A 14,548-nucleotide genomic window follows, 5' to 3' on the forward strand; every position below is an offset into this window, starting at 1 on the left:
AGAGACTGTGTACCAATTTGCGCTATAACAGGCCGTTCTGGAAATTTTGGGGCAGAGGTTCATCGTTGGCATCCAGGGAGTGTGTGTGCAAAATTTGGCATCGACCGGGTTAACGGTGCCGGAGATTAGCTGCTCACGGACACACACACGGACGGACGGACGGACGGACGGATGGAGTGCAAAACATACTCTCCCCCCATGCCTTCGGCCTGGTGGAGACAAAAATACCAGAGTAGTCTAACTTTGGTACTAGTCCACAAAGGGCTTTCACAGGTAAATCCACATGGGAAAGTGGGTGGTCAGCCTGATGACAGACGGTGGTCAGGCCTTGTTCAACTGATGGTGGAAATATTCAAATATTCCTGATGTGACTGCAGTGAAACATACATATACTGTACCAGGCAAGCAGGTCAGATGTGAAAAAAGCCACTGTACAAGGCAGTGAAAACGGCAGTAAAATTAACACATAGCCCCTATATACAACACAAGCTTTAAAAAATTGCAGCAGTTATATAGCCTCCTATACAGTAGGAAAAACTCTAGTTAAAAGAAATTTTAATAAACATGAGTTTTAGAAAGTTTGAAAATAGGTATCTAGTACTAGCTAGTAGCTACCACATTTAAAACGCTTTCAACTTTTTTTTCCCAAATCCAAATGCATTGTCCTGGGTGCAGTTTCAGGGGGTCTTCAAACAAATGAAGCTTGACAAATAGTCACTATAATTAAATTCACTTGATGTTACAATACACTCATACACATAAAGTCTATCAGTGAATATTCAATTTCAAACATGTATCATCAGAACCTGATGAATATATTTTAGTTTGATAGGCGTTGGTCATGGTCATATTGTTGCCTTGCTCAAAATAAAATAAATCTTTATTTTTATTTCATTTCTGCTGTTATACAATTCTGACAATTACATTTTACAATGTTAAAGTAGGCCTAAAGTGCTTTTCCTGGTACAAAGACACAAAACAGCCATTCATTAGTTTTTTTAATTTTGTCTCTCCAAGCTTTAACTGTGATGTTTTTTCTTTGAAAGATACTTGAAATAAAGCCATAAACCTTATACTGGGACATATTTCTCAGTATCATTCATTCAGGTGATTGCATGATCTCACATATCATGCCATTAGAAATGCTTAGAACTGAATGTTCTGAGCACTGACAGACTACAACTTCAGAATGCAGCAGCCAGTTTGAACAAAAACCAAGATGAGAAACACATCACTCCAGTTTTAGCATCTATACACTGGCTCCCACGAACCTTTAGGACTGATTCTAAAATCCTTTTGTATTTAAGGCACTGATTGTTTAGCACCATCATACATTTCCGATTGCCTGCCCGAATAAGTTCCAACCATAGACTGTAAAAATCTCCTTAAGATCATCTAGTGCTGGCCTCCTCGATGCGGCAAAAAATAAATATTAAAAAAACGTTTATGGGCCAATCTCCGACCATGCAAGCTCAAGACCCACTTTTTATTCCTTTGTTGGTTTCAATTTTATAGTGTTCTTGCCATTTTCTTTTAATTTGTTTTTGATCTTAAAAAAAAAAGAATCTGGTTTAATGTTATTTTTCTTTTGACCTTTTCATGTAAAGCGCTTTGAGCTGCATTAGATGTCATGAAAGGTGCTATACAAATAGTTTATAATTATTACACAAGTGGCCACTGTGGAAATTACACACACACAGGTATATTGCCACAAGTGTGTTGTTCATCACTGTCACCGTCTAAGCAGCACACTAAGCAGGACCAGTCCAACAGCACGAGGGCGCTATGGTGTGAGCACTGGAAGTGTGTATTATTTCAAATATTAAACCATTTCACTCTAATGATTATAACTGAGGATATACTGTATAGACACCATGTACAAATGCAAACAAAAGGAAAGGGTTTAGTGGATTTACTGGATTCTGTACAAATGTCGTTCCTCTAGGTTCCATTAGGTCTGGAGGAAGATTGTGTTAATACACAATATAATATAATACACAATTCTGGGGTAAGTGGTCTTTACTTGAGTGTGCAGATGGACCCTTCTTGGATAATCCATGTGAATGCTGGTAACGAGATTTTATTTTAAGGTGGAAATTTAGCAAAGTAAAAATATAAAGCCTCCTAAAAATGTCTTTAGTACCGAATACTATTTGAAGATCTGGATTTAGTCCAGGTTTTCTTCCTAAGAAAAATAAAATCAATAGGAAATATCCATTTTAATATTTTTTTAAAGCAGTAGTTATAGCAGTAGGGCCATTCATCATGAGTCACGGACCACCATTTGATACGATTTAGCCATTTTGTTGGATAAGATTGTCCACAATTCAGCTAAGGACCACCTGGAATACTTTCAAGGACCACAGCACCGGTTGAGAACCACAGTTTATAAGTACTGGTTTGGGTGATGTCCTGCAACGTCAGAATCAATCGTTTGCGTTCGTTCATAATCATGAGCTCCTGAGCCTCCTAAATCAATGGGAAGGATATTTTGAATGATCAATCTAGTCCCCGTTTTTCTTACCCATCTTTGGCGAATGGCGATACATCATGGCAAGGCAACTACAAAACCCAAATCTCTACCAAAGTGGTCTAGCCCTTTAAAAGTAGGGTAAGTGATAGCTTGGTTTAAGCAAAGTTTTTTGGGAAAAGGTTAAAGCTTTACGTTTATAACTATACAAGCGTTCGCTCAATAACAGTAATAATAATAAGACTCCCAGTCTATCCTCATCTAACGGAACAGAAATGTTCAGGTGGGTTGCCAATTTCAGCCAATCAGAAAAGAGTACACATTTATCACCATTATCATCACTTGTTTATCCTGTATGAGTTCTCTCCTGATTTGATCAGCATAGACCTGAAAATTCAACTTGTTTTTAAACGAGCTGGGGGGGGGGGCGCACCCCGTTACTTCATATCATACACTCAGATCATGCATAAAGAAAATCACTTAATGCACCTTAAAGATTACTTGACATTTTCAAAGATTCCTCAATATTTGAAGAAATGTACACCGATATGCAGATAATATAACATCCTCACCCCTTAAATATACTTACCATTGCAGGACCAACATAGGCCATTTATGTTTTACTATATCAGCACAAAAAACATCCAAATATTGTTTTTTTTCCATTTTATCAAGCCACAACTTTATTTCCATCTTGGGTATAAATTGTACAAACGTGTAGATTAAGTCAGCAACTGTTCTTGACAACTTCGCCTCCAGTGTCCCGTTACATCGTCAACTCCTGAAAAGGAACACAATGCTTAATACATGATCAAATATGCTTCTTCATAGTTAAAATGTGTTCTTCTCTTCTCAGGACATAAAAGTTGGCTTCAGTAAACTCAGATGAACGAAAGTCTATGTTATCAATCATCATTGAAGAGTTTTAGAATTTCTCAAATTCCAATTGTAATAAAGATAGTTTACTCATCTGCTAATAAGCAGAAAAGGATTTTCATTAAATCTTACCATGATAGCATTGACGATGTCGTTGTTGTTGTTTTTCAGGGCGCGTACAGCCTTCGCCCGCGACACGTTGGCTTGCGACATGACGAGTTCAATGTCTTTCACCTCGACTCCCGTCTCGTCAACCTGTAAAAAGATATATCATACACTGTCTTTTTTCTGTTCAGATTTTATAACACAAATCTGGATAGGCCAAAATTCAGTGTGCACTGCATCTATATGTATACATCAGGGTTCCCACACATTTCTTCCAATGAAATTTCAAAACCTTTCCAGGATAATTAACCCAATTTCTAGGACTATATAACAATGAGTCTCTTACTCCTGTGTTGCTCTCACCGTTCCACTCATGCGCTGCAGCTGCACAGGTTGGTGTCACGTGACAAAGGAACAGACCTACAAGCTAACTACGCATCACGCTGAAGCAAACTGAGCTTGTAGATCTGTTCTTTTTGTCACGCCTTATACATTATGCTGCAATCACGCAGCCCGTTCGGAGAATAAACTAATATGTTACGTATTCTTTCCAGGACCCTTGATCCGTTTCAAACCTTTTCCAGTACTGGAAAGTTACTTCTAATTTCAAAACTTTCAAAACCATGACCGTGGGAAGCCTGATACATACACCTACTCTTCTCAGTACAGATAGGTTGGCTTCAGCAGACTCAGAAGAACGAAAGTCACTGTGTCAATCATCATCGAAGAGTCAAAAGTCCTACAGTGCATCATCTGTTCTAGTCAAACATGCCAGACCAAGCAGACTGACGCAATTTGACTATGACTAAATCTTACCTCTTCCTCTTCGCTCTCCTCCTGTACTGTTGGCGTCTGTGTATTTTCCTGGATGTTTGAAACGGCTTCTCCCTGTACCTTGAACTTTTCTGCAGCAGCCAACTGGGCTTGCTGGGAGAGATCCTCGATCTATGGCACAAAGAAGCCAGAAATGTCACTGATGAACACAGCTGTCATCTACAACAGTTTGACTCTTAACACATGATCAAATATGCTTCTTCATAGTTAAAATGTATTCTTCTCTTCTCAGGACATAAAAGTTGGCTTCAGTAAACTCAGAAGAACGAAAGTCTATGTTATCAATCATCATTGAAGAGTTTTAGAATTTCTCAAAAATTCAAATTGTAATAAAGAAATGTCACTGATGAACACAGCTGACATCTACAACAGTTTGACTCTTGTAGCAAAACACCCATCAAGGGGGAAAAGACAAGTATCCCTTTGTTACATACCTTAGCCTCACCAAAGACAATGTATGTATCCGACGCGGGGCTCTTGTAGACGTCTGGTTTGGTGATGACGAACAAGATGTTCTTGGACTTGCGAATGGTCACCCTGGTGACTCCCGTTACCTGCCTCAACCCAAGCTTTGACATTGCCTGCAGAAAATAAGTTTCAAAGCAACAATTAATATCCATAAATGCAAGAAATATAGGTTTTGTAGCTACCCCTTTTAAAACTTCTCTTCTTTTGCTTTGTCTGATTTCCAGTGGAAATTCAAATATGGAGCCAACAAGCTTTGTCCTGGGGGCTGAGGGGGTCTTCAGAAAAAATGTGCATTGCATCTTACGAATACACCTATACTCTTCTCAGTACAGATAGGTTGGCTTCAGCAGACTCAGAAGAACGAAAGTCACTGTATCAATCATCGAAGAGTCAAAAGTCCTACAGTAAATAATCAAACATGCCCAAGACCAAGCAGACTGACAGTTTGACTTTTAAGATTAACATCATTACCTTTCGTGCCTTCTTTTCACTGCGGCTCTGTTTTGCTTTGCTTACTGGTTCCTCGTCTATTTCAGCGGCGGCAGCAAGCTGGGAACAAATAATGTAATATTGACTCGTGGATTCAAATACAGATCTTTAAAATGAAGAAAATCACTAAGTCTTGTAAATAAACTAGTTTGCAAGCATCTAAGGCCTTGTTCACACAGCAGGTAAGGTATTAGCAGGTGTGAGCATTTAGATGTCAGCTATTTTCAGCGAGTGGCAGTCATACAACAAAGTACTTCAACACCAATCTGGATAGGCCAAAATTCTGATTTGGGCTGCCGGAATTAACATAGCCTATGTGCACTGCATCTATATAAACCTATACTCAGCGGGGCACATAAACGGTGCGCCAGTGCAAAGGCATGCGAGGGTGCATTTGCGTACCAACAGCTGAGAGATAGGAATTTAGAGAATGCTGACAGGCAATCAAATGAGACGTTAACGCCATCTAAGTAGACTTATAAATAAAACTAGTGTTGACTAATCATTACAAGTGGCTCTTATTTTGATGAGGTCAGGAACACAGGAAGTCTGTTTCAGTTGTAAACAAGCTACAATGACAGTTTTTGAAAGGGAAAGTTATGGTGAGCTGTCAAAGTGCTAGTCGCTAAACCATGTTAGCGACCATATTTACAACATGAAAACTATCTGTCACTTAAACCCACTCCCCACCCCGCTGCGTGCACCAAACTACATGGCCAGGTGCTCCTTTGAGTAAAAATAATAATGTGCAATTGTGCACCCCTGCCTATACTCTTCTCAGTACAGAAATGTTGGCTTCAGCAGACTCAGAAGAACGAAAGTCACTGTGTCAATCATCATCGAAGAGTTCGAATACCTACAGTACATCCAAATATGCCAGACCAAGCAGACTGACACAATTCAAGCTGTGCCAATCAACCCCGTTCTGGGTGAGCATGATTCAACTCTCACCTGGGCCTGCTGTGTCTGTGTCTGTGCAGAGTCCTGCTCCTCTAGGTCTGGTACTGACTCATCACTGTCTGATTCAGTGCCAGATCCTACAGACAGCAACCAAAGAAATGTAAATTAGTCACAATATATTAAGATGTGGGTCTGACTTGTGCATTAGCAAATTGGTGTCAAATAATCTGTCAAACCTGGGGAAGAAATGAATATGTGGATGATATATGAGGAACAGTGTTTATGTGAAAAGGAAAACATTATCTGAAAATCTGGTGCACTTAAGAGAAATTATGTGTGATTAAACAGTTATCTGCAAAAGAGTTAATCATTAATGAAAACATTTTAAATCAATTTGTATCGAGTATGGTATGAACACAAAGTAATAACCCAAATCCACACAAATATGAGTTACCCCCCCTCCCAAAAACAAGTTGCTATAAATTATATCAGCAGCAAAAACAACAAAGAAAAGACATTACTGACTTGCTGAAGGGAAGAGACAGTAGAAAACAGATTTTCGTTTCCGTCCTCAATAAATTGAGCCACCAATAACCGGAAGACCCTTTTTTTCCTTCTTTTTTTTTTTTTTTTTTACACATTACATAACATCTTTGAAACAGACCAGTTGTAAGTTACGTGTGAAGCAAAGGTAATGGAGCCTTCATGAAGGCTACTTCAATCTAAGTTTGTAACAGATTTCAAGAACTATTGACAAGTGGGAAAAAACACAGACTGGACAAACAGGAGAGAAAATAGAAATACCCTTGTCATTCTTGATCACAGGTTCCACCTTGGTTTTAACAGGAGTGGGGGTAGGTTTTGGGGTTGAATCGATTACCTCAACCGTAGGTTTAACAGCGGAAGGTTTTGCAACAGCCTCTGCAAATGTAAGCTTTTTGGGAGCTGGGGCAGGGACAGCAGGTTCGACAGGGGTGGGCATAGCGGTGTCTGGTGAGGGCTTAGCTGGCGCTTTAGCAGCCTCAACAGGAGTCGGTTTAGCCTCTGCTGGTTCAGTAATCTCAATGGGGATGAATTTGGCCTTTTCAGCTGGCACTGTCTCAGCCTTGGCAACCTCAATTAGCTCAGGTTTAGCCACCACTGCAAGCTTATCAAAATCAATGACTGGTTTAGGAGGAGCTGAAGCAGACTCAACTGGCAAGGGTTTTGTCTCAGGGAGTTCAAAAACTGGCACTTGACACTCCGGTGGAATGAGTGGAGGAAGGTCATCATCCTCGAAGGATGGCGACACAGGGGAAGGTTTTGGTGAAGCCGCCTTAATCTCAACCTCTTTAGGAGGGCTGGTTGCAAGAGCATCCGAGAATGAAACTGGGGCTGGGGCAGCAGGTTTTGAGGTCACTTTAAAAGCATCTGGGGCTGCAGAAAGCTTGGTAGGGGTGGGTGAGACTGCCTTTGGCTCAAGTTTGACAGGGGTGGGTGAGACTGCCTTTGGCTCAAGCTTGGCAGGGGTGGGTGAGACTGCCTTTGGCTTGGCAGGGGTGGGTGAGACTTCTTTTGGCTTGGCAGGGGTGGGTGAGACTTCTTTTGGCTCAAGCTTGGCAGGGGTAGGCGAGACCGCTTTTGGCTCAAGCTTGGCAGGGGTGGGTGAGACTGCCTTTGGCTCAAGTTTGGCTGGGGTGGGTGAGACTGCCTTTGGCTCAAGCTTGGCAGGGGTGGGTGAGACTGCCTTTGGCTTGGCAGGGGTGGGTGAGACTTCTTTTGGCTTGGCAGGTGTGGGTGAGACTTCTTTTGGCTTGGCAGGGGTGGGTGAGACTGCCTTTGGCTCAAGCTTGGCAGGGGTGGGTGAGACTGCCTTTGGCTCAAGCTTGGCAGGGGTGGGTGAGACTGCCTTTGGCTCAAGCTTGGCAGGGGTGGGTGAGACTGCCTTTGGCTCAAGCTTGGCAGGGGTGGGTGAGACTGCCTTTGGCTCAACTGGAGCTGGTTTAGCCACATCAGATGGCCCTGGCACTGTTGGTTTTTCCTCTGCCGAGGTAGGTTCGGCAGGAATAGGGGCAGGCACAAACCCCTCCGATTTCTTAGATACCTTTCCTTGTTTGCCAGCCATGACAACCTTTGGCGTGTTAGAGCCTCCAGGTGAGGCAGCTAGGGGAGATTCTAAGGGAGAGCACGGTGAGGAGACTAGAGGAGATACTACAGGAGAGCGTGGGTTAGAGGAGGTAGTCGATTTTGGGGAGGTGGGAGGAGAGGAGGAAGAAGCAGACATCGAGGAGCGCTTTCTTCTTCCTGGGACAGCCTTTGGGGCAGAAGAACTCTGACCACTCTTGGCACCTTTGTCTTTGGGCTTAGCAGGACCAGAGGCAGCCTGGGGCTGCTGGGGGGGAGCTGGGGCAGGTGTAGCTAGATGAAACATTTATTTATTTATTTTCTTATTTGATAGTAAGATGAATGCCATAACCATGCGGGTTAAATGATCAGAGAACAAGGGCAATTTTCCATTGCAAGGTTAGACCACCCACAAAACAGTCTTAACACGGGCCGACGCAAGACGGCACAAAAAAAATGCAAAAACACACTACACATTCAGAATTGCAGTTTTAACTTTAGATACATTATCTCAATCTTTTGCGAATGCGGTACTCCAAAAACAAACCAGATGCACTCACAGCAAACAGAAAAGGCATTCGCAAAACACTACATTGTTTTTGGGATGTTTCAGACTACACCATTAATTTAATTATGCAAGTGTACAAATATATTTAAGATTATTTGGGCTAAGATATATATATATATATATATATATATATATATATATATATATAATTTTTTTGTAATCATGTGGATGTCTAGATCTTGCACCATAACTTTATATTCGAATTACATTTTGATCCGGTTTAAATTCACATTGGATCTTCCTTTAGTTATCAGGAGACCTGATTAAGAGTGTGAATTGTAACATCTTAATTGAAACATTTTAGTTCAAAGTGAGACTGTATGGATTCCACTTCTTGGTTCTTAAGGTCTATTCGAAGACTACATGACGTCACTGCGCAGTGGTCGCCGTTCACACATCTGTTTTTTTTACTAACCACCGAAACGGTAACCAGTGGTCACCTCTTCACCAAAAACAGGACTATGAATAGGCCTTTATATGGTTTCTCTCCGATGCACCTGCAGATATATTTTCATTTAAACGTCAATACAAATTTTACAATCCGTCTTTGTTGCTGAAATGAAACTTACTTTCTGATATTGCCATATTGTGCATATCAATTGTGGTTTGCGCAAGTAAACACTTTAAATCGGTGGAAAAGGACCACTAATTCAAGTCAAATATACAATGAGGAAAAGAAAACAAACAGTGTTAAAAGTAGAAGGAAGAAAGAAAGAGTAAAACATGAAACATGAATATTTTCCTTCCAAGAAAGTTACTATAGGTTAGGTTTGTCAACAATGGACTGGTCTGCTTCAAGGTGAGATAAATGACATTATCAGTTTTCTCCAAGTAGAACAATTGAATGTGAGTGATAAGGTATTATATATTTTGAATATCTAGAACAAAAAGGAAACGAAATATCTGAAAGGTGGGGTTGGGGGTTGCAGAGATAGAAAGATTGGGGGTGGTCTGTGTTTCACCTTTTTACACAAGATAACCCACCTGACAGGTGCCGTGTTGAGTGGGATGGACCTGCACAATTAGACATCACCTTCGGCGGGATACGCTTAGAGGGGATTACAACGGGTACTTTCTCAAGAATTTCATTTTGAGGGGGCGCGGCAGCAATCACTTCAGGTGTGGTTTCAATTTCTTCAGGTGCTGTGTCCTGGCTACTTTCCTTCAGGCCATATACTGCAGGCTCTGGGGCATCACTTGCCTTCCCATCCACTGCATCTTCACATGGCTCTTCAGAACTAGCCACAGCCACATCCTCTGCACATGGCTCTTCAGAAGCAGGCTCAGCCACAACTTCCACAACTGGCTCTTCAGAAGCAGGCACAGCCACAGCATCTGCACATGGCTCTGAAGAGGCAGGAACAGCCACATCTGCACATGGCTCTGAAGAATCAGGCACAGCCACAACATCTGCACATGGCTCTGAAGAGGCAGGCACCGCCACAACATCTGCACGTGGCTCTTCAGAAGCAAGCACTGGTATATCTGCACATAGCACTTCAGCAGTAGGAACAGACACATCAGAACTTGGCTCTTCACAAGCAGGTACAGCAACAACATCTGCACTTGGATCTTCAGAAGCAGGCATAGGCACATCTGCACTTGGCTCTTCAGAAGCAGGCACAGCTGCACTTGGCTCTTCAGAAGCAGGTGCATCTACCACATCTGCACATGGTTCTTCAGAAGCTGGTGCTGGTTTTTCATCAAGGGCATCTTCAGCGACTACAACTGGTTCTGCTACAGCTTCCACAAGAGTTGCTTCTGTTGCTTGGTTATCAGGTTCTTCAAGAGCAACCACCGATTCTTGAGCCTCAATCATTTCTTCCGTATGAATTTCAAGCGATTCAATGGCAGAAACAAGTGCCACAACAGGTTCAGATTCTTCCGTTACTGATGGTTCGGCGGCAGGCAATTGCAGTGAGATGGGTGTGCTCTCGAGAATAACAGGATCACCGTTTAATGGATCAACAGCTGCCTTTGTAGAAGTTTCTTCAAGCAGTAGCTGAGAGTGAATAACTTGAGGAGCACTAGAGGATTCTGGAGGTGATGGATTCTCCAATGGGGACATCTTGTGCACTTCAGGAATAGCCATCTCTGGTGGTGCAGAAGAATTCAACACCCCCACAGCTGATAAAGGGGAAAGTAGGAGGAGCAAGAGGAGCAGCATGGGGAAGGGCAGTCACAGTAGTAAACTGAGGAGCAGCTATTAAGAGATTAATGAACATGTTTTGGTGAACATACGGAGTGCGCAACCCGTCCATAGAACCAGTGAATGTGAGAATATTCAGGGATGCAGACGTGTTGTGTGCAGTCAAAAGATAATTTGTGCCCATGTCCCAAAATATCATGCAGTGTCTAAACGTGGCAGATAAATGTTAATATTATACCATCTATGGATGTTAAGTGTTAAGTTTAAAGACCATTTACAAAACTAGAAGAGGCACAATAGGCGTCACCTCAGTTAAAATATATATATTTTTAAATATGCAGGACGTGTACAAAACGTCAATGATCCGACTTATTGGTGCCCAATTACAAACATTTATTGCTTTATGAAACATCTCAAAGAAGTGTTGCTTAACCTTCAACCTGCTATGTGTTAAATCATTTTCCCATCCATTTCAAAAGGCAAATAGAGATTAGATGGATCTGAATGCATTTGGTAGCCCTTATTTCAACCTCCTGTTAACACTAATGAATAACGACCCAGTTGTCACTGAGTTGTTAGGTGAAGTTGAGACATTTGTGGCATTTCTTAAAAGAAATTCGCAAATCCAATTTACTGGTGCACTGGACTAATAAAAGCTTGTTAATGTTAATTCCATAAACCGGTACTTTTTTTGTAGTTACTGAATCTACATTTTCTAATAACTTGAACATGCAAGGCTCTCGCCCAATCAAACTGAAGTTTTAGTTAATCATGAGAAATGTAAATGAATTGCTTCCATGACAATGAATGAGAAAATGACTTGTTGAAAATGTTTAAAAAAAAAAAAGTTAATAACTATAGACAAAATGCCAATAGCAAAATGCCACACAAAAAACTTTAGTTCTTCAGTAACCTCAGGAGGGTCCTTGAAAAATCCCTTTCAGAAAGATTAATGAATCCCAATAAAAGATGTTATTTTCATGTGTAGTAAACAATGGTTAATAGACATTCAAACATGTGCACAGTGAGGTTTTACATAGGAGTAAAGGCAGAGGTACTATCTACTCCAAGCAGGTGCTAAAAGTTCCACTACCACATTGCATCTTTCCCAACAAGGTTAGGTGTTAGGTATCAATGGAAGTCGGTGCACTATTCAGTCAACTACAAAAATACCATGCATTGTGTATCAAACCCAGTCAATGCAATCACCACAGGCTGTTGTGAGTTTGTGTAACAAAGGGTCCTGGATTACCCATTCCAACTGCATCAATGGGCACCACAAAATGTGAGAACATAGAAAACTTTATAGATTACTAAAATACAGACTTAAGACTTTTACTTTTTCAGGAAATATTTATGACCATCCAAAAACAACTTGCCATTGTTAAATTGCACAGGCTGCATTAACCACTTGTATCCTATACTGGGGGAAACATTTGCCAAAAATAGCTGATCTACAAGCTCTCAACACGTCACATTTTGAGATTGTAGATCGGCTATTTATGGTCAACATAATTGGTGGAGTAAAAATAGAAATTGCAGGACTCGGGCCAATGAGGTATACAGGATTTAAGTGGTTAAGTTTCTTAACGGCTGACAGTTGAGAACATTATGCCATAGAGTTCCCACTTTTTGGAATTTGTATAAGTTGTAAAATAGTAGTTAAACAGGTCTGCTTCTTCCCTTGGCAACTGAATATCACATGTATGGAGACCTGGAGGGCTTGACATCACAATACCTTTATTATTAATACTAGGGCAAGTCAAATGGAATAAACCCAATTGTCTTTGTGTAAATGGTGACTCCAGCACATGTTCCAAGTGTTCAGGTACTAAAAGTAAAGACAGTTTGACAATGCTTCAATCAAAATAACAGTGGTGAAAGTGCTTTTTGGATGGTTTAAAAGGACTCAATAGTTCAATGGCCAGTCAACCCTTCCTAAATATAAACCTGGAACCATAGTCCCAGCATATAGCTGGCATTTTAGTACCGGTTTTAACAGCTGGCGATCATGAGGAGCTGTCCAATGTCTACAGCCCCCCGCGGATGGCGACAAATGGTGCCATTTCACCAACCCGTCACCTGTTCATTCAATCGCAACTCACTACTGAAAACAAATAGTTGTCCATCCCTTGTTTTACAAAACATGAAAACATGTTTTGGATGTTGTGGATGAAGCTTATATCCATTCCAAAACACATCTTCATGTTATGTTCACTGGCCACGAACACAGCTTTATGCGAACACCATCAACAAGTTATTAAAGAGTTCCAGGACCCTGTCAGTGCTTCCGTTTTAGTATATAAAGCATGCAGGTTAAGCAAAGTGAATACATACCAGTCTCCACTTGAGGCTGCTGCATCTCCTGCTCGGTGACTGGGACAGTTTCTGTGGCTTCGCCAGGCATAGTTGCTGAAAAGGAAAATGATAGCTCAAGAAACAGTACAAATAAATAAATACAAAGCTAACAACATCGCGCCTTACATCACCGTCATACTTACAACGAATTTACAACGAATTAGTCATTGACACTTATCGTTATTGTAGTGGTCGAGAAAGCAGAACCCATGCTTCAGCTGTAGACTACAGCTAGTAGCAGGCAGCACTGTCTATCCAAACGTTAGCTAGCTAAAGCTAACTTAGCCTCTGAGCAGGGAAGCTAATCGCGTAATGTATGCGTCCGATTTTCTCACACATGAACACCAGTTTGAGTAGCTCGACATTCGCCACACCGACTTCAACTCGCAATTATTGTCATATTGACTGGAGGCCTTGACAGGCTAGATAACAAGAGCCTTCTGTCTGGTGAAGAGCCGACAAGTCGTGTTCCCCCATTTTGAGTCAGCAATCGGCTAGATAACAGCCCTTTTATCCACGTATAAATAAACTAAATGGAGAAATACAAGCATGAGCGGAAAGACCGCAAACTCTACTAATGGATTAGACGTGCGTGTCGAACCTTGGTGTCCAATAATCAATAGATGATATTAGATTATTCGAAGAGACACTTACCGACTCAGGATACTATATCCAAGATGGCTGTGAGAGAGAAAATCTAACCTCTGTCGTGCGGTAATATCCGGTTTACTTTAATACAATTTTGCTTCCGGGTCATTTATCTCTGGTTTTAACCTTAGATACTCTTAAGGTTTTAACACACTGCAGTCTAACATGAATATATTATAATTATTATATATTTGTATCTATAATTATAACCCTGGGTTCATCCACATAATTTTTTATCTCTCTGGATTGTGGTAAGGTAAGGTAAGGTATTATGTTTACCCAGGGTAACTGGACTAAGCTCAAGAATTTGTGTGGAGGAGTTTTTATTTAGGCAATATTTTCTCTACAGAATGTGGGTGTAATGGGACATCTGGTGGCGAAATGTTGTCAATGCCAGTGATTCTAAAAATATAATCATGTCAAGGTACCTCCAAATGAATATGTACAGTATTAGCCCATCTGAAAACATCTTGTGCCACAGTGGCAGTGAACCTCATAAGAGAAGATGTGTTGAAAATGTTAGAGATTATTCCAAGACTTTCCCAATTGCAATAGTGTTGAAGTGGATACAATTATTTTT

The 14,548-nt window shown here is 41.1% G+C and overlaps 1 protein-coding gene across 6 annotated transcripts; it reads right to left on the bottom strand.

The window, feature by feature from the left end:
- Positions 1-3,121: 3,121 nt before the first annotated feature.
- On the bottom strand, positions 3,122-14,050 carry LOC310862246 (nascent polypeptide-associated complex subunit alpha). Of its 6 annotated transcripts, none has more exons than XM_083770050.1 (10): positions 13,975-14,026; positions 13,300-13,374; positions 7,844-8,539; positions 6,947-7,729; positions 6,194-6,279; positions 5,225-5,302; positions 4,720-4,866; positions 4,268-4,396; positions 3,479-3,601; positions 3,122-3,251 (listed from the first exon to the last, which is right to left on the bottom strand). In XM_083770050.1, exons 2-10 carry the CDS (start codon positions 13,367-13,369, stop codon positions 3,237-3,239), a joined length of 2,127 nt encoding a protein of 708 aa, XP_083626176.1. In that variant the 5' UTR covers positions 13,370-13,374; positions 13,975-14,026; the 3' UTR covers positions 3,122-3,236. The 6 variants fall into 6 exon arrangements, with proteins under 6 accessions (XP_083626176.1, XP_083626175.1, XP_083626177.1 ...); XM_083770049.1 differs by having other exon boundaries at positions 6,947-7,592; positions 7,665-8,539; XM_083770051.1 differs by lacking the exons at positions 6,947-7,729; positions 7,844-8,539 and adding an exon at positions 9,798-10,940 and having other exon boundaries at positions 13,975-14,031.
- Positions 14,051-14,548: the final 498 nt, after the last annotated feature.

This window comes from Protomyctophum parallelum (genome assembly GCF_964188405.1).
Source record: "Protomyctophum parallelum genome assembly, chromosome: 7".
Lineage (NCBI taxonomy): Eukaryota > Metazoa > Chordata > Actinopteri > Myctophiformes > Myctophidae > Protomyctophum > Protomyctophum parallelum.

Excerpts from the sequence above, each read along its gene's own strand:
- LOC310862246 (XM_083770048.1), bottom strand. The coding sequence starts at position 13,369 with ATGCCTGGCGAAGCCACAGAAACTGTCCCAGTCACCGAGCAGGAGATG. Across the intron at positions 8,540-13,299 it reads GCAGCCTCAAGTGGAGACTG|CTACACCTGCCCCAGCTCCC; the intron begins GTATGTATTCAC and ends TGTTTCATCTAG. Across the intron at positions 3,602-4,267 it reads AGGAGAGCGAAGAGGAAGAG|GTTGACGAGACGGGAGTCGA; the intron begins GTAAGATTTAGT and ends ATCTTTTTACAG.